General features: G+C 43.3%; 1 protein-coding gene across 3 annotated transcripts in view; it reads left to right on the forward strand.

Moving 5' to 3' along the window:
• The window catches only part of AGXT2 (alanine--glyoxylate aminotransferase 2), a 145,236-nt gene that overhangs the window by 67,663 nt on the left and 51,576 nt on the right, over positions 1–25,997 (forward strand). For all 3 annotated transcript variants that reach the window (XM_029578964.1, XM_029578973.1, XM_029578982.1), the window contains exons 7-9: positions 11,220–11,313; positions 19,978–20,078; positions 22,803–22,895. In XM_029578964.1, the coding sequence (XP_029434824.1) occupies positions 11,220–11,313; positions 19,978–20,078; positions 22,803–22,895 (288 nt within the window). The remainder of the gene's footprint in view (positions 1–11,219; positions 11,314–19,977; positions 20,079–22,802; positions 22,896–25,997) is intronic.

Consider the following 25,997-nt stretch of genomic DNA (forward strand, 5'->3'; position numbering starts at 1 on the left):
CTGATAGGTATAGTCGGCATTTCTTTAGGCTAAGGATATGCATTAGTTTGGAACAAATGAGTCTTATTTTCTTTTCATTTGTGGACCCACAAAATGAATGGAGAGGGTCCCATAAATGAAACAAAACGTTTCATCTCATTTGTTTATGTTGCCCTTTAAAGTCTATGGATCAATGAAGTCTATGGCTGTGTACTGCTAATCAAAAATGCAACTGGTAACTATAGCAACCAACTCTTTCCTGTGTGACTTTACAGCCTTCTCAGATGCCATGGAAATCATACAGAAGATAAATCACAGTGCAGCATCTTTTTAACTAGCCTATAGCTGCTATCTGGATCAAGTGAAGCTGACTTACTCCCACTGTAAACTCTAGGCATGTGCAAGATGTTCTGTATGTCCTCTCTAGCAGGTAGAGAAGGACGTGAATTTAGCAGCTGTCTCACAGTTCCAAAAAAAGCTAGAAACTTTTGTATTTGGCACCAGTACAGGGCTGCTTCTGATCTTTTCTCTGCTATACTACACTTGCTCATTGTGCCAGAAAGACAGAAGTAATGGCAATGTTGCTGTTTTTGATTTTTCTCTTCACTGAGGGAGGTTCAGGGTAGGAGAAAGTATGGAGATTATAGCAGTGCTAATGATTTTTTTTTGTCTCTGTCTGGATACCAGTGAGGTAAACACACTGAGAGAGAGTCTGAAGAGGCTTTAAAGGCTGCCAGTCTTTCAGTCATCACTGTGTGCACACAGCATATACATACACTATATATATATATATATATATGGGGGGGGGAAGTGCAAGTGACAGACAGTTTTCCATGCTATGAGTGGGGGTACAGTTATAGTATCAATTAGTAAATTCCTTTATAATATCCAAACCCCCATAGGCAGTGCACGTCAACAAATTACATCATGTCAGCAAAGGGAAAAGGAAGGATAGGCAGCTTTGGCGGCCTTGGCAGAGGCCAAGGAAATGGTGTAAAGCCAGCCCAGCCTCTAGCAGCAATAAAAAAAAGGCAGTCCTGCCCCTAGGTTGAAGAGGGACTTTTTTAGGTACAGAATGGCAGGAGCTTAAGGCAAAAAAACCCTGAAATTTGGAGAGTATGTGCTCCGCCACCTGTTCCTTTTCTTATTGTTTTGGAGCAGAAGGAAAAGGTGGGAGAGTCATCCAAGACTGGCTTTAGCAGGGCAGAAGCATGGACTGGGGCAGCAGAAGTATAACAGCCAAAACCAGCTAAACATTCCTGTATATTGGTTACCACTTCTGTCGCAATGGAGGCAGTATTTGCAACAACTGATTCTATGAAAGAATCTTGTATGGAATTCTTTGAATCAGAAATTGAAGAGCTAGTAGCTAAAGAAAATTTGGAAGGCATAGTCAGTAGCATCTTAGCCTCCAGTGTGATGGTGGGGGAGATAGATGATACTGATGTTGTTGAGAACAACCCCCAGAAAGAACAGGCAGCTCAGACAGAGAATGTGAATGATGCCCTTGGCATTTTTCCTAAAGGTCTACACTCATCCTCAACTTCAGGGCCAGCATCATCCCCCAAGGATATAGTGAAAGAGTTTACAGAAGTAATTCCTGATCTGGAGGCACTTTAAAGTATGTTTACTGCAGGAAGAATATCAGTCGAGGGAAGCAAGTTGGGGCATCTGACAAATGCTGGTTTGCAGCACCACCTACAGAAGCAGCCACAATTAGCATTAAGCATCAAAGGAGGATGGCAGTACTAGCCTGGGGACCCCTTCTGCCACTCCAAGTAAAACATAAGAAAGAAGTTGAAAGGGGGAAGTCTTTTTCCCAAGCTGATTCCCTAGCTCCTTCCACCACTCTTGGCAAGCCAGAAGCCCCATGCTATAGATCCAAAAATGAAACCCACTATGAAGGAAATAGGGTGTTGCTTCTTAACACAATCCCAGGGCAAGAGGCAGGCAGCATCAAAAGTAGTAATGAGAGTCAGAGAAATGATTGCCCCAGTTTACCAGTCCCTGCAAGTAATGGAGAACATGGGCTTTAAGCATCTGCTGCATGTGTTAGCCCCTCCATTACAAAATACCCTCCAGGACTACATTTAGTAGGCAGGTGAACTGAGGTAGGGGTGGATCACCCCTCTAGGGCATCATGATTGGGTAGTGATGAGGCAGCTGATAGAAATCTTGAAGCCCTTCAAGGATGCCATGGAGGATCTGAATGCCAGAAGTGCCACCCTGAGTGGGTTCATCCAGATAGTAAATATTCTGGAAGAAAAGGTACAGTTTCTATAAGCAAGAGGAAATAGAAGCAGAGGTGTTATAATTTCTGGACTCCTTGCAGCAGCAGGTGTAAGTGAGACTGAAACCTCTGACATGAAAAAATAAATATATGGCTTCCACATTTTGTGATCCACATATGAAAGGGAGTCTCACCTTTCTGTCTCAGCATCTCACATTCAGGAAGGAGATACTGGTAGCTAGGGTGTGAGATCAGGAGCACCAGAGGCATAGGTATAGAGGAGATGTAGCACAGGAAAGCACAGCCACCTTACGCAGTAACACATGCACAAGCAACACCCTGTCATTTCCTCCCCCACCTCAAAGCCATGTTTCCTGCAAAGGGCCATCTCTCCTGACAGAGGTCATAGCTATAGCAGCTGACAAAAGAGTCCCTTTGACCACCCCAGCAAAGGAGACCACAGCAGAAATTTCTATGAAACTTTATCTTGCAGAACCCATCATGGACATGGACAGAGATGTGTTAGCATATTGGGCACACAAATTGGCAGTCTGGCCATTCCTAGCCAAGGTAGCTCAGCACGATCTTTCTTGACCACCAACCAGCATAACTAGTGAACGTATCTTCTCAATGGTTGGGAACATCGTGAGCTCTCATCCTTCAAGGCTGGCATCATAATTGATGCAAAAGTTGGTGTTTGTAAAAATCAGTCTGCCTTTGCCTCGCTTTCCAGAATTTCCATATGAGAAGCAAGATGACTGAAAGCACCTTAGAGGTCTTGCTGCCACTCTGCCTACCAGACATCCCCAGTTGTACCACCTTAGAGTTCTTGCTTCTGCTCTGCTTAGCTGCCATGCCCCAGTTGTATCACCTTAAGGGTCTTGCTACCACTCTGCCTATCTGCCATGCCCCTTATGAACCACCTTAGAGGTATTGTGCTACTTTGCCCAGCTGTCATGCCCCAACTGTACTACCTTAGGGGTCTTGCTGCCACTCTGCTTACCTGCCATGTACCAGCATACCACGTTAGAGGTCTTACTGCTACTCTGCCTACCTGCCATGCTCCAGATGTACCAATTTAGGGGTCTTTCTACCGCTCTGCCTACCTTCCATGCCCCAGATGTACCAGCATGGGAGTTTTGATACCTCCATAATAAGAACAGAAGAAATTGCTATGTTAGGTCAGACCAAGGGTCCTTCAAGTCCAGCATCCTGTTTCCAACAGAGGCCAAACCAAGCCACAAGAATCTGGCAAGTACCCAAACACCAAGAAGATCCCATGCTACTGATGCAATTCTGGAAGCCAAATTTAGGCTCTTAGGTAGAAAGCTTAAATCCAGAGCCTCCAGGTAGCATTCTCTGAAATGCTCCCTGTTCCACGCGCAGGTCATCAGAGGCAGGCAGAGCTCCGGAGTCTCAATGTGTGGATGAGACAATGGTGCAAGGAAGAGGGATTCAGTTTTGTTAGGAACTGGGGAACCTTTTGGGGAAGGGGGAGTCTCTTCCAAAGGGATGGGCTACACCTTAACCAGGGTGTTAATAGTTTCCACTATTTTTCCTGGCACTGAAGTCAGGCTCACTGGTCTATAGTTTCCCCGATCGCCCCTGAAGCCCTGTTTAAATATTGGGGTTACACTGGCCAGCCTCCAGTCTTCAGGTACAATGGATGATTTTAATGATAGGTTACAAATTTTAACTAATAGATCAGAAATTTTATTTTTGAGTTCCTTCAGTACCCTAGAATGCCTACCATCTGGTTCCGGTGATTTGCTACTGTTTAGTTTGTCAATCTGGCCTACTACATCTTCCAAATTCACACTGATTTGGTTCAGTTTGTCTGACTCATCACCCTTGAAAACCATCTGGAACTGGTATCTCCCAAACATCCCCATTAGTAAACACGGAAGCAAAGAATTAATTTAGTCTTTCTGCAATGGCCTTATCTTCCCTAAGAGCCCCTTTAACCCCTTGGCTTGCTGTTTGTATCCCCATAAAAAAATTTAAATGAATATATATATATATATATATATATATATATATATATATATATATATATAAGATTCTCCTCCTACCCTACTTCTTTTTTGACTTTCAGTCTTTCTGGAAAGACCTGTCTAGGCATATGTGCTGTTTGTGATTCCCTGCACTGTATGCCATGGGGGCATAAATACTTTTGTGTTCTTTGCAATTCTTTGGGGGTTTTGACAACTTTATGCTGTTTGCTATTCCCCGTATTGTGTCTCAGGGATCAGTGCTTATCAGTATGTATTAACTCTACAATCACTCTACACCTATATAAGTAACAGATGGAATGATACCTGATTTAATGAGCCATTTGCAGTTTCACTATTCCAGCCATGTGAACAAAACACATACATGGCTCAATCTTTACAGTTTGTCAGAAGCATATGTAACTAGTAGGATCAACCACATTTCTCCTATTGAGACAAGCATTCCCCACTCTGGCTGGGTTCTTGGTACTTTCCAAATCTCCTTCCCCTAGGTTATTTGTCAGTTATTAGCTTTGCTCTGGTCATCTATTTCTTTGCATGCTTGCCTTTTGGCCTTTTGATACCATTCTTTCTTCTACCTCATCCCTCAGGGTTCACTAGAGGGTTTTTCATGTACTCTTCTTGCTGTGTTGCTCTGCTCCTACCATATCTGTTTTTTTGTTTAATTAGTTTTTATTAGCAACAAATAAAGGGTACAATGATGCAAATGATATCATCATAAAATTGTATAGAAGTGCATCCTGACATGTGAACTGGCTGCTGCCTTAGATGTGTAAGTATTTTCACAATTTTAAACCCTCAGGTCCCCATCCCCCAGTTCCACCCAGTAGAGTCCCGGTAAGATCAATCAGGAAGACTGTCGGCGGCTAGAGCTTTGCAGGAGTAAATTCCTGGAATTCAGTGGCAACGACTGAATGAACAAGTTCCACGTCTGTTGAAAAAGCCTCAGCTGTTTAGGAGTGGTCTATGATGCCATTTCATCCATTAACATCATTTTATGAAAATGGTTACGCCATGCCCAATAAGTAGGCGGGTCAGGACTCCGCCAGTGTAACAGAATTAACTTTTTCCCCACATAACATGCCTTGCGTAGCAGGAGCCGAGTCCCCGGATTCCGAAACAGTCTGTTGGGAATGGCATCAAACAATAACCACTTTCGTGAAAGTAAAATAGGGGCATGCACCAAAATAGGGGCATGCACCAAAAACCCAAAAGCCAAAAACGTTTAATATAGATGCAGGCCTAAAATAAATGAGTTAGAGATCCATCATCCCGCCTACATTTTACACAGAGAGGAGAGTTTACAATGTGGGAATGGAAAGCTACAACAGTAGACGTATGGGCCCACCAAAGAAACTTATGCTGCATTTCCTGAAATACATGTTTGGTGAGGCCAACGCTATCCTAGAAAAACTAGCCTTCAACAAGGAGCTAGTAAGCTTGAAGTTTCCCTCACCATTCCATTTCTCAACCAACCAAGGGAAAGGATCACAATGAGTGCGATCCTTCAACTGCTTATAGTAATAGGACAAGGATGGAGGGTGAACCTTACTGAGCCCAAACAATACCTCTAATGTGGTAAAGACCTGCGGTTGCAAGGACCTTGCATCCAAGGACTTTATATAGTGTTGCAATTCATAGTAAGTAAAGCAGTGTGGTCTGCCTAGGTTGTGCAAAGAAACAAGATCAGAGAGTGCAACAGGGTACCCATCGGGTCAAGAACCTGTCCCAATTGATCCACCTCTTTAGTCCGCCAAATTTAAAAATCCACTGACTGTGTTCCTGGCGTAAAATCGAAATTACCCCTGAGTGGCAGCAAGTACGCGCAAACTGGTGGCAATCCCAAGGCCTTCATAACTCTGGCCCAAGTTCATCAAATAGGGGACATAAGTACCCTGAGCCTCGGTGGAGGAGAATAATTAGCAGTTGGACATTGCAACACATAACGAAGGTCCAACGGGTCTACTACTGTGTTTTCAGCCGATAAATTCACAAAATAAGATTTACCCAGGAGCCACTCTCTAATAATGCACATATTGCAGGCCAAATTGTAAACACCTTCTGTTTTTAATTGTCAGTGCCAGTTCTACTGCTGCTGCCATCACTGCAAGCCAGTTTTAGTATTTAGGGTGCTTTCTCCTCTGATCCAGCTATCTTTAATGTTCTTTCCAAATTCCCTTCCCTTATGTTACTTTGCCATCTCTTGGTCTTGCCCTAGCATTCCAATGCTTTACACAGGCCTTACTCTTCAGCTATCTTTAATGGTTTCAAGCCCTCTTGGATATTTTCTTCAAACTCCATTCCCTTACAGTTCTTCCATGCATTATACCACAGCAAAAGGCAAGGGCTGCAGATGTGCAGCACCCAAAACCAGAATCATGCTCCTCCATGATTACTGCTTCTGGGGGTAATGGAGACAGTATTTGCAAAAACTGATTCAGAAGAAGAATCATGTCCTGGATTCCCTGAATTGTAGGATATGAAACAGCTAGTGCCTAAATAGTATTTTGTGCTTCTAGTCAGTAGTATCTTAGCATCCAGTGAAGACCAACTCCCCCGAACAGCCAACTCCTTCACCTAATGATGCCATATGAAAATGATATAAGGCCTCTTCCAGGGATTTCCTCTGGCTTCTCCCTGCCTAGGGTTTTCTACCAATTTGGTTGGTGCCCTTTCCCTCTCATTTGAAGCCTTGGGATGTTCTCACTACTTTGATTGGCTGCTTTGCACCTCTCATGATGCTGTAGGGTCTTCATACCACTCTTTCAATTGCTTTTACCCTCTATCACTGCCTTGTGGTTTTTTCCTGCATGAAACGGATTTTCCCTGAGCTTCAGGGAAAATTTGTTTTTTGGGTTAGTGCGGAGGGAGGGGCACATTTATTAAAAAATAACAAAAAAACCCACCCCAACCCTTAAATTTTACTTTCTTCACCCCTCCCACCATCCCAATCCCTCCCCAAGACTTACTAAAAGTCCCTGGTGGTCCAGCGGGGTCCCGCGAGTGATCTCTCCCTCCATGCTGTCGGGCCTGCTATGACTCAAAATGGCGCCAATAGCCTTACCCTTACGATGTCACAGGGGCTACCGGTGCCATTGGATGGTGGGGAGGGGGTGTAAGAAAGTTAAATTTAAGGGTTGGGGTGGGTTGCTTTTCCCCGATTCGCATTTTTTTCCCGATTCGTTTTTTTTTTTTAATTCGTTTTTCTGGTTCCGGGTTCAGGTTCCAGTTTCGTTTTTGGCAAAAAACGATCTGTGGGAAAATGAGTTTTCCCATGAAGTGCCCAAACCGAAACCCGACCCAAGCCAGAAAAACGAAGCTCATCTCTACTCTTGTTACCAATTTGACCCGCTTGTCCAGCCTTGGGGGTTTCATGCCATTGTTGTTGGTGCCCTTTACTCCACTTTTGAAGCCTTGAGATGATCCAGCCACTCTTGCTGCTGTTTTGCTCCTCTAATAGTGCCTTGGAAAACTCCTGCCAATGTTGGTAGTGTTTTGCTATATTGCAGGTCCTTGAGCTCTTTATACTACTTTTGGTGTCACATTGACATAGTCTTGATATGTTGGCATGCCTTCACTCTTTTGATAATGTCTATCCTCCAGTTTCATTAGAAATGATTAGAAATCCCAATTTAGAAGCACAAAATAGCCTGCATAGTTTTTTGTTTGAAATGAACCTAACATATGACTGTGACTTACAAAATGAATGAAGAAACTGAAAGACATTTTTTGATTTTGCACATGCCTATTTTGAGCTTCTTTGGTATTCTAGGGTGTACCCCATCTGGTCCCACTGCCTCATCTGCTTTCAGTAAAAAAACAGAAGATGTTGACAGTTAAGGACCACTTGGTCTACCCAATCTGCCCATTTGTTCTTGCCTATTGTGCTGCCACAGATCTTTCTTGAACTGAGGTATTCTCCCTTTCTTCATTGCTAAGATCCCTTTGTATCTTTTTAATTCTGCTATGGTTTTGGTTCCTATCAGCTCTACTGGAAATCTTTTCTAAGTATCTATTAGTCACTCAGTGAAAAATTTTTTCACATTGCATTTAAGCCTCCCATCTTTTATTTTCGTATGATGACCTCTTGTCCTTTAGCTATTTATTCTGTGGAAAATGTTAACTTCTGGCACTTTATAGAAACCAACTATATATTTCATTGTGTTTGCATCATAGCTCTACTTTTCCTTCTTTAGCAGCACCTTTAGTCTATGTGGTTTATAGTGCAAGCCATGTCCTATTTGCTTACTTCTGTGTCACAAGCAGGGCCGGTGCAAGGATATTAGGCACCCTAGGTGAAACTTACAGCATTTATAATAGATTTTACATGAACAAGAACATTTAACTATAGTCTTCTGAGTCAAAAATATAACTTATAACATGTATATTATATTTACATGCAGTGCTGTAAAACTCTGCAAAAAAGTAAAAAGATCCTTGGAATTGGTATTAGGTCTATTGTAATGTGTGTTGGGTATGGGCTTGGCCCTCAGAAAGCCATGAGTAAACTGAATTACAATTTCATTACAGCAAATCTCCCAATGCTGCCTCTTCCTGCAATGGCCCGGGGGATGTGCTGTTCTCCATCGCTGCCCCCAGAGCGGAGGTGCCCTAGGCAGCTGCCTAGCCCACCTAGGGCTTCTACCGGCCCTGGTCACAAGAGCTCTGCCATATAAACTTCTTATACTTTCCCTTAAGGCCTGTTGTTTTATTTTCTGCAGCAGTTATCAGCCATGAGGAACTATGAACAGTGTTCTGCAAAACATTAACATACTCAAAACACTCAAATGAAGGTGCAAACTGAGAAAAAAAAAACTAAGGCAGCAAATTAAGGTGACAAACCTTTTTATAGTTATGTTAGTGCAGGGCTCTGATTGTTACACTGAGAAAAGTGCAAAGAATGACATGGAAAAAGTAGAAAATCTGAACAAAATATTTTGCTCAGTGTTCACTGAAGAAGGAATTGAAGAAGGAAAACAGATAAATGGCAAATGTACATTTGGTAGATTGGTAGATACCGTTCCATTTATAGAAGAGAGAGTTTACATGTAACCAGTAAAATTGAAACAGGCAAAGGCTACAAGGCCAGATGGGGTACATGCTTGGATAGTGGTGTTCACTAATAGCCTTCAACAGCCAAAAATAGTTCAGATTTTCAGGATATCCCTAACAAATATGCATGTGAGAGATTTGAATGCACACTACCTCAATTGTATGTAAATCTAGCTCATGCATATTCATTATATATGTCCTGGAAATCTATCCTGTGTGCCACCCTTAAAAACTCTACCTTTCATTAACCAAGTCCGTAGCTTGGGAGGCATATTTGACTCTAGGCTGTCCATAGAAGCTCCAGTTTTAACAATAACTAAAATGGTTCTTTCATTTAAACCAATTATTTCATCTATGTCCTATCCTTGATGGATATGTCTTTGCCACAGTCATCCAGGCTTGCATGATACCATACTTGGTCTATTCAATCGCTCTGCACAGGGATCACAATAAAACTCAATTGACAACTACAGCTCATTCAGAATACTGCAGCTCAAATGCTACTGAATGCAAGAAAATGTGAAAAGATCAGCCTTATTCCAAAACTTCTACACTGACTCTCAGTATTTTATCGAGCCAAGTTCAAAATCCCAGAGCTAGCCTGTAAGACCTTCAAAGGCTATGCACCAATCTACTTCATCTGTTGCCTCATCTCATACTGTCCATACCTTCTTGCTCTGTGCACTCAATGCCACAGACCCACCTAGTCATATATGTATATGTGCTGTGTTGATTTTTTGATTGTGAATGTATTGCTATAATACACTGAAATTTGAAGATCAGCAGAATCCAAAATTTTTAAATAAATAAATAAATAAATAAATAAGAAGGGTTGTTTTTTTTCCCAAGAAGATTAATGCCTCAAAGAAGTACCAGAGTATGGAGAATGCTGGAGAAGTCCTAATGTTGATAGGCACAGGACCTGGATGTGATAGTGCCTGGTAGCCTACTGTTGTATGAGTACCTCGGTTAGAGGGACCCTGAGGAGAGAGTGAGAGGATAGAGGTGGGGAGTAATTCAGGCATATGAGTCACACATTCCTGCTGGGAGTAGTTGGAAGAAGTAAATGTGGAGGTTTGAGGATGTGAAGGTAATTTGAGTCTTTAAGCCACACATTCCAGCTAGGAGTAATTGGAAGGCGTTGCTGTGGAGTATAGTAAAGTTGGAAGGAGTATTGAAAATGTTACTCTGAACTGTGGAGCACTGTTTAATTGATTTTGTTACTGTATCTTGGCTATGAAGCTGTGAACTCTGAGTAAAACAGCTACATTGAAATACCCAAAGCCAGTACATAGTTACATCTGGGTGTGAATTTGTGGTTTTGGGTACCTGAGCTGCCAGTGGTAAGGGTAAAGGGGACATAGAGGGCCAGGGTTCACAGAAGGGAGATTGGAGAAGGGAGGTCTCCCTGTCCAGCTCAAGAAGAGCAACCTGATCCACTGCCTCTAGTCTGGGTCCACTTCACCAGCTGCAAGACCCACATTGCCGAGCCCTCAGAATCTGAGAGACTGACACTTGTCAGTCTCTCGTCAATCTCTCAAACTAATGTCAGAGCCTCTTCCATTAGGGGGTTACCCATGCATATTCATTATGGATATCCTGAAAACCAGTCTGATTAGTGGGGCCTCCAGGACAGGGTTGAGAACCACAGATCTATCTTATTATTTGAAATTAAATACAGTACAGGATCTAAAAGGGTCCGCAGCTTTGCCTTGTGTTTGGATGGTATCACATGAATAGGATAATTTCTCACAATTACTCTTTTCTTACTGTTCCACATTTTGAAGATGTTATTGCCAATGACACAGAATAAGACAGGAACTGGGTAAAACAGTATTTGAGTAGTATTGATTGACACATCTCGAAAGAGTGGTGGAAGATTTATGGCACAGTGTTGGCTGCCAATATTTTTCTCATTGAACTTAGGATGTTGTTGTGATTTGCAGACGATGTGTCCAGATGTTTTCCGTGGTATATGGGGAGGAAGTCACTGTCGAGATTCTCCTGTGCAAACTACTCGGAAGTGCATCTGTTCTCCAGGTTTGTTTAATGAAGAAAAATAAAAGGGTTCTATTCTAGGTGTCTGAGCAGGATGATCCGGAGCACCTAAAAGATGGCAAGTTGATGAAATGATTTATTGTCACTGAATTCTTTACATTCCATTTCACAAAAGACTCCCTCCAATGTGAAAGCCTAGGTTTGGGTACATCATCACAGCGAACAGTGCAGGTCCCAGAAAGGAGGGAGGACAGCAGCTAACAGGATACTACAGCAGGGGTTCCCAGACTGGTCCTGGTGACTCCACAGCCAGTTAGTCCTTCAGGATATCTTCAATGAATACGAATGAGATATATTTGCATATACTGAGACTCCACTGTATACAAGTACATCTCACGTATAGCTATTGTAAATACTATATCCTGAAACCCCAAGTGGCTATGGGGACAATGGGACAAATTTGGGAACAACTTTACTGCACTTGAATTGTTCAGGCTCAGAACAAGTCTCTTCCTTTCCAACTGCTTACCAGCAGATGAGCTGGCTGCATGGGGAGGCTTGAAGGAGAAAAATACAGAATAATTTCATTTTGATGAAAATTGCATCAAAGTGTTGGCTGCAGCATTGCATTGTTGAAGACCTGTGTCAGATAAGTCATATACACTGCGTACATTCTAGATTTGATGTGTTCAAGCTTTAGAAGTGAGTGGCTGCACAGATTACCAGCTAATGGCCATTGTAGGGTTTAGCCTTCTAACCCTATGCTAAGAGGGAACCTATAGGACTTATAGGGCAAGATGGCTGTGATTAACTTCCTCTTTGAAATTTAGCACAAAGTATTTGTGTGGGCAATTGAGAGGGGGGAAACAGCTTGTATATGTGTTAAAATATCATTTATGCACTGTTTCATCCTCCAACCTAAACAGGTCACTGCAGTTTGGCTTACTTTTAGCCAGGCAGAGGAGGACAAGTCATCTTACCCAGGTTAATGTCTTTGAGAATTGCTCCTGTAATTACCGTTTCAGCTGTGGCCCCCCTCTTGGTCCAGACTATAAATTACCCCTGTGCTTGGGGTGGACAGTACAACATGAGAAATTATATTTACTAATATGACTTATCTTTGGGTTTGTAGCCTGAGTGGGGGATGAGACAGGATCCCAGTCACCTCGATATCACATTTCTGTGCCCTTCCCAAACAACCTCTCACTTGTGGCACCACAGACCAGATAAAATAATCACACCAGAATAAAATAGTAATTAACCCTTTTACTAGTAGTAAGTGCACAGTAAATCCAACTAGAACATTAAATGGGAAAAGTACAGTAGTGCAGTATAATATAAACTTGCTGTTTTCTTATTTTAAAGCAAGCAGCGCAAAAATAATACTGGGTATGACCTGTTAGCCAGGGCAACCAACATGCTCATATGGATAGTAAAAAAAATAGGGAATGCTTATAGAGAAAGATGGGGGAAGGGATGGAAACAGTGATGTACACAGCTAAAATTGTCTTTACCCCTGAGTACTCAAAAGGGGGGGGGGGGTGAACAGATCTACCCCAATGTCACCAGTTTGTAGAGGGAGCTGCTGTCCAAACTACAAAATTATGTGGAAAAAAATACAATCAAGAAAATGAAGAAGTTCCTGTTGATGATGAATCTGATTAAATAACAAACCAAATAGATGAGCACTGCAGTGTGTGAAAGGTCTCTCTCTCCTGGGGAGCTTCCCGAAATGGTTTACTTGTTACTAAACAGAAAGTTGTCCTCGATTCAGTCTTTGACAGAAAGAACAAGGTCCACCACTTTCTCTTTCCCAGCAAGGGTTTATGCTTGACTTTGGCTGAAAGGCTGAAAAAATTAAGATGAGATACTGAATTTCTGATAAAAGGCAAGGAAATAAACCTCCCTCCTCTGCTAACATACACTCTGTGCAAAGTTTAGATTAATTAACTCAGTCTCTTAGGAGGGTGATCCAGCCATGTGCTACTGAGCCTTGATATCTCTGGAAAGGAAATTTCTCAGTCTCTCAGCTCCTGGCTCCTCTGTCCCTTGTTCTGATTTTACATGTAGCTTGGCTGTAAAGCAAGAACAGCTGTTTTTCTCTCTCTCTCTCTCTCTCTCTCTCTATTTCCTCAGAGCACAGACTTCTGCCTCTCCCTCTTGATAAGTAGCTGTTCAGGAGAAGAACTGATTGCAGGGCTGCCAGATGCACTCCTCTCTTCCTGGCTCCTGACTCCAACTCCTAGCAATCCCCACCCTGCACACAGAGAGAGCCAGCCAAATTGCACCTTTCTACCTTAAATGGTCTCCCAGTGTTCCTCTGGCTGCCTCCTCTGCTGGCTTTGTAGTGTTGTTCTCTGGGCAAGCTAAACAGTACAGCCCTTTTCCCAATGTGTTGACACTGTGAGTGCTGGATGCTGGTTCTTGCAGAACATTTATCATTCTCACAGGTGTTTTGACATATTTTTATATTCTTTCACCTTGGCCATGGCAGTTTGCAGTCTCTGCAGGGTTAAAAATCCCTTTTTGAGAGGTCCAAAACACATCACTCAGATCCAGATGCAACTCTGTCCACATTGTAAGGCTCCAATACATAAGCTCATGGGGGAAGGAACCTGATTTATAGTAGCTTGCTACACAGGTACTCCTGCTGTATCTGAGGCCAGAGACCATACGCAGAGCTCTCCCCTCTGGCTAAGGAGACCATCCAGGCCCTGGTGCTGTACAGTTCCTCAGTGCCCTCCTGATAGGGCCTCCACAAATAACAAAACTATTTTTCTTCCTCTACTGTTCTGCATGTACATCCCAAAACAAAGAAAATCCAATTAGAGCAAATCCAAAACAGAGATGAGCTAAGGAATGAAAAATATTTTATAAAACATTTTAATGTCTTTAGTTCAGTAGTTGCATTTTATGAGTATTATTGGTTCTTTTGAATAAGCAGCCGCATTGTCAACTGGGTTACTGTTATGGGCCTAATTGTCAAAGCCATTTGCCCACATATAAAATTTGGTTTTATGTGAGCAGATGGCTGTATTAACGTAGCCCAAGTCTCAGTTCGCCTAAAAGTGCAGACGTTTCCCTGCATACTTTTGCACAACTGGCAAGAGGCAACCTGGGGGCAGAGTTTGGATTTGCTTGCTTACCTATATTTCATTCTAAAAAGTATGCATGGTAAGCTCACCAGCTCAAGTTATGCCTTCGATAGAGATGGTGTAACTGTGGACGCTTGAGCTTTGTGCACATGCAAATTTTCACAGCAAACTGATGCACAGAAGTTCACTTAGGGGTAGATTTTAAAAAACAGCGCGATCGCATACATTTGTTCGCGCACCAGGCGCAAACAAAAGTACGCTGGATTTTATAAGATACGTGCGTAGCTGCGCGTATCTTATAAAATCCGGGATCGGCGCGCGCAAGGCTGCCGATTTTAGGCAGCCTGCATGCGCCGAGCCGCGCAGCCTGCCTCCGTTCCCTCCTTTCCCCTCCCTTCCCCTCCCTTCCCCTACCTAACCCACCCCCCCCCCCGGCCCTATCTAAACCCCCCCTACCTTTATCCATGGATTTACGCCTACCGGAGGCAGATGTAAATCTGCGCGCACCAGCAGGCTGCTGGCGCGCCAAGACCCGACCCAGGGGCTGTTCCGGAGGGCGTGGCCACGCCCCCGGGCCGGCACCACGCCCCCGGGCCCGCCCCCCAAACGCTGCATCACGCCCCCGAAATGCCGCGTCATTTGGCGACGCCCCTTTTTAAAAGCCCCGGGACTTACGCGCGTCCCGGGGCTCTGTGCGCGCCGGCGGCCTATGCAAAATAGGCGCGCCGGTGCGCGAGGGCCCTACTTGCGTAAATCCGGCTGGATTTACGCGGGCAGGGCATTTAAAATCCGCCCGTCAGAAAAATGTGGGGGCAAAGTCTGCATAGAAAAGGTAGGCACAGACTTTACCCCACAGCGCACAGCTATAAAATTACCTTCCCTACGGTTCTGGCCCCATTTAGGGAGACAGTTTTCAAATTATGCAGTGAGATGGGAAAACCTTTGGGTAAAAAAATACCTGCAATCTTCATGTGGATTTTCAAAGGGAAGCTTTTTCCCTTTGAAAATGGCATCAGCGAAAGTGCTGCATGACCTTGGCTACATTTACCAATGGCATTCATGTGCCTGCTTTTGAAAGTTAAAAGTCTGTGTGGAAATCCCGACTCCTCCCCCCCCCCCCCCCTCGGCACGCCTCTCCAGATGTGTGCATATATTTATGCACAAAATCACTGGATACTCATATGGATGTACTCGCAGCTCAGTCCTTTTCTCAGAGGCACCAGTTATGCAGGTGAAGTACTGCTTTGCCCATGTAAATGTCTTTGAATATTACTCTCAGTGCTCATACGATTGCCTTAAAAATATAGTTATAAAATATCGCCCTCAGGAAATATGCAATTCTTAAACTGAATCCCTGAGTGTGGTTTGGATTTTTGGCTTGGATTTCAATGGTCCATTTCTGCGCATGGCCATAGTGAAGGCAACTATGCATTGGCTGCCTTCAGATCACTAAGTGGGAGGTCCAACATTTGTAACAAGTAATGGTGGAAGCTAAGTCAACTGCAAATGCACTCCTATTATCCGCAGACCTTGCTCGCCCAACTCCTGCACCTGTTTAATAATATCTTCATGAACATTTGAGAGCCCAGTTTTTCTTCCCTGGGTCCCAGGATGCGCATTGCCAGCCTGTCGGTGTGGTGGTGGTGGTTCTGCTGCCCCTCTTCCTTGAGTGCTGTGCAATAGAAAAACTGACACTGCTTCCCTGCTGCCCCTGTGCCAGGAGACCAAGCAGAGAAAACAAGAGACAGGAGGGCAGGTAGGCAACTCAGGTGCCTCTTGGAAAATTTGGGAGACTGCAGGTGTCTGGAGAAGGGAGCATTTGGGACAGGAAGGGAAGATGGAAAGTGGAACAGTGGGGAATATATAACACAATGGTTAGTTTTTCCATGACAGCTTTTTTCATACCTTGTTCAGTCAATAATGTTTTTGGAGCACCAAGTCTTGTTTCCAAAAGTGTGCCACTAGGATCCTCAGGAACAGTTTTTAGGGATCCCTTACCTGAGCCCCTTCAGCCATCAGTCTAAACAAATAGATGCATTGGAAGGCTAATTTGTGCAATGGGAAGCAATGATTTTTGGAATCATTTCCCAGCATGGAAGAATCCTCCTGCACAGCCACCATCCATGCAAGAAGGTATCCGTGGACCCATAGCTTTATCAGCATTGTTGTGGGACAGATTTGTTTTAATGTGGTATAACTTATCTGGAAATATGTACACTCTGTAAAGGAGTTTATATGACATTTCTTTAATAGTTGTCACCATTGGTATATCCAGCAGAGCGTCCCACTTGGTCTACACATCACATGCCCACTTTTCCTATACATGAGATATCAGTAAGGGAGAAGTTTGTAACTGCTCACACTGGTGCAAAGTTTGTGGGTACTTTTCACCCTAGACTTTACACCAGCTTTCAAAGTGAACGTGTGCGTATAAGTTCACTTTGAAAATTATCCCAGGCAAGCTAACCTACTAACTCTTTTCTTTATTTTATACTTTATTTTTATCAATTTCAAAATTGCATACATCAAGTCAAATGAAAAAAGAGGTACCCTGAAGAATGTAAATATGTAAAATGCAATCGCCTCGTCATTCCTGCAAGCCTCTATTATCACAGAGGGATGAGCAAAAAAAAAAAAAGAAAAAAAAATTGACTTGAGCCAGCTTACAACCATAACTAATAGGCGTGAGCTATATCAAAGCCCTCTCCAGTTCTCGAACACCCAGCACCCTCTAATCTTTTAGCATCAAGGTAAAAACAAAGTGGTGAGGGTTTATGAAAGGTGTAAGACACCTTCCGCATCTTGATAAAACATTTACAGGGGTAACAAATAATGAAATTCATCCCAAGAGACAGAACCTTGGAAACACCAAAATCTTTACTTCCCAGAAACAAAGTGTAATGATTATGGAAACAAAGACGCAAAAGGGAGTCCTTCCCTTGATCAAAAACAAATTACACAAGCAACAACGCTCTCCTGGTTACATCCCCACTCGATATTTCTAACAAGGCAGTCAGATCCAAGCTTTCCATAGACAGACCACCATCCGATTGCTTTCCTTTAGGCTCCAAAGTCTTTTTCCCTGCAGACAAGTAATATATCTTGCTAAAGGGAAGAACTGCTTTTTCTGGAATCCTAAGGATTTCAATTACGTATTTCTTAAACATATCTAATGGCGATGCAGTGGACATTCTAGGAAAATTAATAAATCTCAAATTCAAATGACTCATATAATTTTCAGAATGCTCTGACTTTTTATAAATAACCAGTTTGCTTGAACCAGCATGGTCTGAAATGTAGGAAGCTGATTCATTTGATCTTACACCTGCCCTAACTCTTGAACTTGGCTGGACAAGTTGGATGATTTGTCCTGTATCCACACCTCAACTTATTGCAATGTTAAGGCCACCATCGATGACCAAATAGTGCCCAATGTGATTCCTCCCTGGGTTTAACCCAGGGAGGAATCACAGAGGGAAGGTGGGGGGGGGCCAGAAACCACGGGGGAGGCAGAAAGAGTCACCACATCACTTACCCCTGCTTGTGAAGTCTCATGCTGCCTACTTGACGTCTGATCTCACAGTATAGCACCAATCCTCGGAAGGTCTCTATCTCCTGAAATTTCCACAGTATCCCAAAGCTCTGTGTGCCATGATAATTCACTTCGGCAAGCTTCAAGGGTCTCAGCTGCACCAGCATTGCAGTGTTCCCATCTAACGCTGCCTCCTCACTGGCCCTTGGATCTGAAACCACACGACCAAGAATCAGTTAAAGGGGAGTCAGTCGCATGCTGGTCCGGACTAAGCAAGATGACTAACATGGAGTTCGAAGTCAAACCCTTTGGCTCACACACTCCCGATGGATCCTCCAGATGTCGTGGGCAGTATGAAACCAGCAGTAGTCATCTGATGAGTATTAGGTAAGTTCAGGGGCACAGGAAAACATCCTCAAACATTCTTGCGTTTCTTCACTATAAAGACATCAGAGAAAAAAAGTTTAGAGGCCAAGTTGCAAACAGTTTAACAGAGTCCAGTTTCAGCGTGGCTTCTCGGCCTGCACATATTTTTTTCTCTGAAAAAACTACCTGCACAAATTAATAAGTGTAAAAGTGTCTACGTGAGTAGATTTTATGAGAAATTTCAGGGGCATACTTTTGAAAATTCGAGTGTGTTTATAAATGCAAACCCCTGACCAGCCCTGCTCCCAGGAACGTCTCCTCTCATTCCAAGCAAACCACGTGCACCCAGGCTCTGCACATAAGGTTAGCTGCACATAAGGCAGGAAGTTTTCTAAAAGCCCATTTCCATGGGTAAAGCACACTTATTTTATCTGCTGAAATGGCTTTACAAGAAATTACCCTACCTGTAGATAATTGTAATCAGGGCATCATTCAGGCCATTCGCCCATCCATATATTAATTTCTCACTGGCAGATCCATTCAGGGCTGACCCTGGGGTGGAGGCCCAGGAGCAGATCACCCCAAAAGATTGAAAAGTGGGCATCCCCTCACCCTGAGATATTGATAAGTGGGGCGGGGAGAGAGATGCTGTACCTCCCGGCCCTGAACCGCACAAGCCACGGCTGCTTCTGGCCTGCTGGTGCTCCTGAGCGATGTCGGATATCATTGCAGGCCCTCCACTGCAGCATGATGCCTCTGAAGCACGGGGCCTGAGACAGCCACCCCAATTTTCCATGATCCACTCAGGATAGATTGCGTAATCGCTTGGACACGAACATTCCTTAAATGCTGCATATGTTCTTGTTGGTGCTTCTCTCTCATGTAGTCTGCAAAAAAAAAAAAAAAAAAGCTGAACTGAAAAATGTTCTGTCTCCAAAGAATTGATGCAGAACCTTGGAGGTGAATTTTGAAATCCCTGCACATGCCAAAATCAGGAGATATGTGCATAAATCGGGCTTGCAAATGCCCACTGAATTTTAAAAGCCAGATGCATGCGCACCTCCCGCTGTGCACATATTTCACTTGATTTCAAAAAGGGACTTGGTCTGGGCGGGGCCTGGGCATTTCAGGGCGTGGCCAAGAGATGTGAATGTAAATATAAATACTTGCGTGCCTGGGCAAGTGCCCAGGTCCACTGCCACATAACTCTACTTCTGTAGCGTTTAAAGGGTCTGGGGTAACTGGGAGGAGTTCAGGCTATCAAACCAGGGGTGTGTGCAGGCCCTAGCTCTTAACTGGGTGAAACTGGCATTGGCGTGGACACGAGCCTTTTATAAAATATCCTGACTTACGTGGTAGAATCTGGATTTCCGCGCCTAGGCGTGAGCCCACTTAAAATTGGGCGCACGGCTAGGCTATTTTATAATGTACGCGCAAGTTATAAAATGGCCGCATATCTGGGCATGCGCCAATACACACGTGCCAAAGTGCGTCCGCTCACCAGTTCGAAAGTTATCATCCAAGTGTGTAAGTGTTTTAATATCTCCTTTCAGATTTCAGCACTCATATATTCAAGTCAGCAAGAAACACGTTAGAAAATACTAGATTTGAAACCCTTTTTGTCAGTAGTAACTATTATAAAAAAAAAAATGTCAATAACGTTTTCTTGATTGCTTTTCACAAATCAGCAGTGTTTATGTTTCCTGAATGCAGACTGTTGTCAAGCAAAAGACATGTACATCAAGCAGTTAAAAGAAACACTGGATACCTCGGTACCAACGAGGATAGCGGGATTTATTGCTGAGTCAATTCAGGTGAGAGCGGCTTGCACAGTGATACGAACTGCTTATTATCTGTCAGATTGCTTGAGTGGACTTAAAAGGAAACTTGTATCTCTATGCATGTTACATACCACCTACTACTCCATCCCATGGATACAAAATCTGTTGTTGGTTTTGAGCCTCACCAAACCCCGTTCCTCAGGGCAGGTTACAAAATAATGCGTGGGAGATGATAACGTAGATGAAGCATTTGTACACCAGATCAGAAAGGCCTCCCTATTTATGCAGACAAAAAAAGTGACCGCACATCTGATCAGTGTTCCCCAGAAATGGACAAACTGTGCAATTCATCTACATCCTATGATTATTAGGAGTGTGCCCACCAATTATTTTCATTTCAAAGGGGGAGGGTTTTTCATTTCATGTATTATTTTTAGTTTTAATTTTTATCGGTGTAGTCCTCATCCCAGTCAGCTCTTGAGCACAGAGGTAATGGGGAGGGGATCACAGACCACAGAAGGCCCTATGACTTCCCAGACTTCTCGCACAAGGGGGGGGGGGGGGGGAATTCAGTCTTTTCAAGGCCCTAGGGTTTTGTCTCTCTCTGGGGCTGTTTTGCACACCAGTCAGTCACACCAAAAATCACTCTTCACTACTAAAGCTATTGTGCAGAATAAAGTCTTTCCTAAAACTGGCGGCAAATCAGAGAATAGCGCACCACACTGTGCGCAAAGTCCAACAATACAAATTTCAGTCTCTTTCACACACTCCTTCCCACAAATGTAAGCTCTTTGGGATAGGTACCCTTCCACCCTAGGTCCTCCCAGTACTTTTGGATATTGTAGATCGTCTCAGTTCCTTTCACCGTCTTCTTTGGTGGGTTCTGGTTGATTTGCTCAATCAGCCAACACTCTGTGGACTTTCCCAGGCAGACCGTTCTCCCTGGTACACTCATCAAGCAGATTCTGTGGAATCCTTGCCTGTAAGGGGGGTTCCTCAAATTCTGAAACTCTCCCAGGAACTCTGCTTCCAAACAATCTGAAGACCCAGTATTCATCTCCACCCTTCCTCGGCTCTAGAACTTCTTTCCTCTTTCAGGCCCTCTTTGCCTAAGAGGATTTCACTTCTTCAGGCCCTGTCCCTGTGGAGGGACAAATCACACAAGTGCTCTCCATGAGGAGAGACCGCAGCCTCCTCAGTCCTGTGCTAAGGCCAATGCTGAATTCCCCCTGTGTCACATAGACACAGGGGGATGTTTGTTAGATCCCAGACCACTTCCAATGGGGAGTGGTACACCCCACTAACACACCTTCAATACACTGACCTCACTCATAGGGGCAGGGTCTACACGGAGACCCTTGACTCTCACTGCTGGCCGGATGGTCTGCTGAGGCCACAATTGCCAATCCACTAAAGGGCAAACACTGCTAGTAAGGGGCAGATTTTGGGGTCCCTTTACATTCGTTTTTGTTCATCTAAAATGCAAATTGTGCGTGGAAAATGGAACAGAAAATGAAAATAAAAATGAATTTTGGCAATATTATTTTGAGTTTAATTTTAAAAGAACATGAAACAAAACAGCCTGTTCTGTTGCTTCTTCTCCTGTCATTTCTAAACAAATGCACATCCCTAGTGATTCCCACTAAGATGTATGTCAATGCATTGTCCACGTAAATAGTATGAACAGGTCAGCCATACTGGCATATATTACATTATGATAGTGCAATTGGATAGTCTTAGAAGTGATTTTTGTGAATTATACCAGAAGGGTGATTCACTATTAGTGAAATATATTTCATCACATTGTTTTATGGGAATTAAACCCATGTATAGAATATTTATAAAAATATTTGTAACACAAATTGACTCCAGCACATAGGGGCCGATGCAATACCGCTGACAGCCACGGATTCGGAAACCGGACGCCGGCAAAATTGAGCATCTGGTTTTCAACCCGCGAGCCGATTTTAAATTTTATTTTTTTTTATTTTTCATTATTTTTTACTTTAGGACCTCCGACTTTCTGCCAGCACTTTCCTGGTGCCGGCAGAAATTAACGTCTACCTTTGGGTAGGAGCTAATTTCTGACAGTAAAATGTGCGGCGCGGCTTGGCTGCACATTTTACTTAGTGAATCGCGTGGGAATAACTAATAGGGCCATCAACATGCATTTGCATGTTGCGGGCGCTATTAGTTTCGGGGGGGGGGGGGGGGGGGTTGGACGTGCATTTTTGACGCGCTATTACCCCTTACTGAATAAGGGGTAAAGCTAGCGTGTCGAAAACGCGCGTCCAAACGCGGGCTAACAGTGCACTCCAGCTGATTGTCTCCTGTCCTAACTCGTTCCCTGTAACTGCCCACTTTTTAGAATCTTAAATTTAGAAACCTAATGAAACTAGGAGCTTAAATTTAGCAACAGCTCTAGTAAATTTTCAAAAGGGCCAGTTTAGGAGCCTCACGTCAAAGGTACGTAACACTCTCTTCAGGGACCTCCCAGAATGCAGGGGCTCACTCACAGGTAAATTTTAAAAGGAGCGCACGTGCGCCCATAAACACACGTAATGGGCACGTGAGCAAAAATACGTGTGGGACCCACAATGACCTTGGAGATCAAGGGCCCAATGGGAATTCATAATTTTACTGTGTTATTTTTTTTTTTTTTACTGTTTCTATTTTGTTGTTTGCGTTTTAGTTTTTGCTTTGTTAACAGAAATATGCATTTTTCAGCTGTTGCCTTTTTGGATTGTGTGTTTGCAGGGTGTGGGTGGAGTGATTCAGTATCCCAAGAAGTTTTTAAAAGAAGCCTATCAGCTAATTCGAGAGCGGGGAGGACTTTGTATTGCAGATGAAGTGAGTGTCGAAAAGTAAGACGTGAGAAATCTGATTAATCGCTTTAAACCCTGATACAGTCTAAACCCTTCCAGGAGCCAGAATGAGTAGATCTGGTTGAAGTTGCATCAGTATTATTTTGACAGAAAGCTACATCAGCCGGGGTTCACACCTATGACTTCCGATTTGATTGTCAAGTTTATTTTATTTATTTATTTATTTATTTATTTATTAAAATTTCTATACCGGTATTTGGTGGGGACCATCATATCGGTTTACAAAATTACATAAAAACAGATAAAATTAACATCAAACATTTACAATTAATAAAACAATTCTAATAGGTTATACTTCATACAATTCTTATAATAATTACCTAGTAACTAGACCTCTGAATACTAAACATTAACACAATGACCAGCTCTATGATGTTTCATTTCCGCTATAAGCTCTTTTTTTTTTTTTTTTTTTTTCATCCATTGCTATCATCATCATGAAACGCTTGTTGGAAAAGCCACGTTTTAACTTTTTTTCAAAATATCATTCTATTTGATTCTAACCGAATGTCTACTGGTAGTTTGTTCCAGATTTTTGGTGCAGCAAGTGACAATGCTCTTTCCCTTACTGATGTTAACTTTGCAGAAATTATTGAGGGAATGGACAGCAGGCCTTTGTTGGCAGATCTTAAATCTCTTTGGGGGGTATGTACCCTTATTGCAGCGTTCAACCATTCCACATTTTCTCCATGTATTGCTCTGTGGAGGATGCATAAAGTTTTAAACTGTATTCGCTGCTCGATTGGCAGCCAGTGAAGTTGTTGCAGAATTGGTGTAATGTGTAAAGTTGAAGCAAATTTCTATATGTTTTACCTAATCGATGTCATTTTGTTTCTAACGATTGCACCTTCACTTCTGTTCCTACATCACAGCCACATTATATATACAGCCTATAACTATTTAAATCGCAAAATGCTGCATATTGAAAGGACCATCATATTCATAGGCACATTATTGTGCTGTATAGGTTTTCAGTGATGTGTTTTGCTATTTAACATTAGACTTCAAAATATAATCATAAGTCCACTAAATACTCCTCTGTTAGGGTTTTGGGCGGTAGCCAGATGTGGTGAACACCACCCCCAGGAGTGGCATAGGACAGGAGGAGCAGAGCAAGTGCGAGTGATCTGATGAGGCTGGGTAGAGTCTCTGAAGCAAGGTGCAGGATGAGCTGAGTTTCTGGAGCAAGGTACAAGCAAGAGCTTAGTCTCAGGAGCAAGATGCAGACTTGGCTGAGTCTCTGAAGTGAGGTGCGTGGAGGTAAGGGTAAACTTCAAGAACACTGGGATAAGTATGGGCATGCGAGGAAGTGGGTGCGAGTAAGCATGGAGCTATAGCACTGGAACTGGGTGCAGGTATGGGTGTAACCAGAACACAGAAACAGAACGCAGGTAAGCGTGGAACTGGAAGAAGGAAACTGGAACATGAGATAAATTTGCATGTTCTGAAATATCTATTTATTTATTTGATTAATAGTCCGCCTTTCAGACACTTCAAAGCAGATTACATTCAGCTACCGTAGGTGTCATAGATATTCGTTGTCCGTAGATGTTAAGACGTAAAAGAAAAGAAAGTAAAAGGAAGACACTTTTAAAAAACTCTTTTAGTAAAGGTTGGGAGTGTACTGTTCAGAAGAAATCCTGTCCACAATTTTGGCTAGGTTTGCAGTGAGGTCTTTGTTGCCAGGAGAGCCAGAGTGATCCATCCTGTGTTTTAAGGAAGACCAGAAGGCTAGGAGACAGGCAAGTGGTTGCTGACTGTAAGATATTTTTCTGTAACTGAGCACACAAGGAGAATAAAGTTCAGTCCTTGGAAGCAAAGATGGCCTGTGTGTGAAATCTGTCAAATACACCTTCAGACAGGGATACTTCACTCTGTCTTCTTTAAATCTAACCATTAACTGTCTTATGCTACTAGAGAAGAACATGTAATGGACCAGTAAAACGTATAAGTAAGCAGCACTCCCTAACAGGATATACATTAAAGAATTTCAGTACAAGCCCTGCATGCATTATGAGGTCTTCAGCATGCAAGAAGTGTGTCAGAATGTGTTGCGAGCACGGGAGAGCAGTCGCGTGTTTGGAACTGAGTGTGTGCTCTTGGACCACAGAACGAGCCCAGAGGAAAACCCAGGGCATGCGCCATGGCAGGCGAGGCATATCCGAGCACGGGCGGACAGGCTGAAGACTCGGAGCACTCTGAACTCTGCCTAGGAGAGACCCAGCACTAGGAGAGACCCAGCAACGAATGCTGGTCTCTGGGGTAACCCTCCGGCCACTCGATAGCCCTTTCAGACCTGCTGCCTGGGAACAGCAGGTGTGATGGGACGGACAAGAGGTCGAGGACGGATGTTCACTCTGGAACAAGGATGAGACGAAGGCACTTGGAAACTTGGATGAGACAAGGCACTTGGAGACTTAGGCAAGCAGTGTCCCTCAGCGTGCCCTACACAGCCCCCCCATGGGTTGGTCATGGACCACGCGGTCCCACTGTGCGCCCTACACAATCTGAAGAGGCTGGTGTATGTCATAATTATCATATATATTAAAATATCTCATATGTTTCCATACAGACTTAATGGGGGTCATTTATCAAAGTGCAATATGGCGTTTTCGCATGAGAAAACACCATAATGCATGGTGCGATGCAAATTAGGAAAAGGGGCAGGATTTCTGGCCTCACAATTTGTGAAGCCATATTGGAGATTTTAACCACACCTTTTTCATTTCCATTAAGCCATGCTTTATCGCACTTTACAATGTTTTTGAAAATAGCATTTTAAGGAGAGAGAGAGAGGTGTACGCTTGTGAAGATTTGATGACCTTTGGAGTGAGAAAACTCACCCAAAGATAAGATTTCTGCAATGTTAACCAGGTAGAGAGTCCATCAACCTAGGTTGAGAGAACATTGCACAATTCTCATCTTTGGGTGAGTTTTTCTCACTCCGAAGGACATCAAATCTTCACAAGAGTGTATTGTTCTGTTTGTACATCACACTCTGCATGTCAAAATGGCCCCTAACCCCTACACTAATACCTCACCTCAAGTAGCTAGGTGGGCCTCCTAT

The sequence above is a fragment of the Rhinatrema bivittatum genome, chromosome 1, assembly GCF_901001135.1.
Source record: "Rhinatrema bivittatum chromosome 1, aRhiBiv1.1, whole genome shotgun sequence".
Taxonomy (NCBI): Eukaryota; Metazoa; Chordata; class Amphibia; order Gymnophiona; family Rhinatrematidae; genus Rhinatrema; species Rhinatrema bivittatum.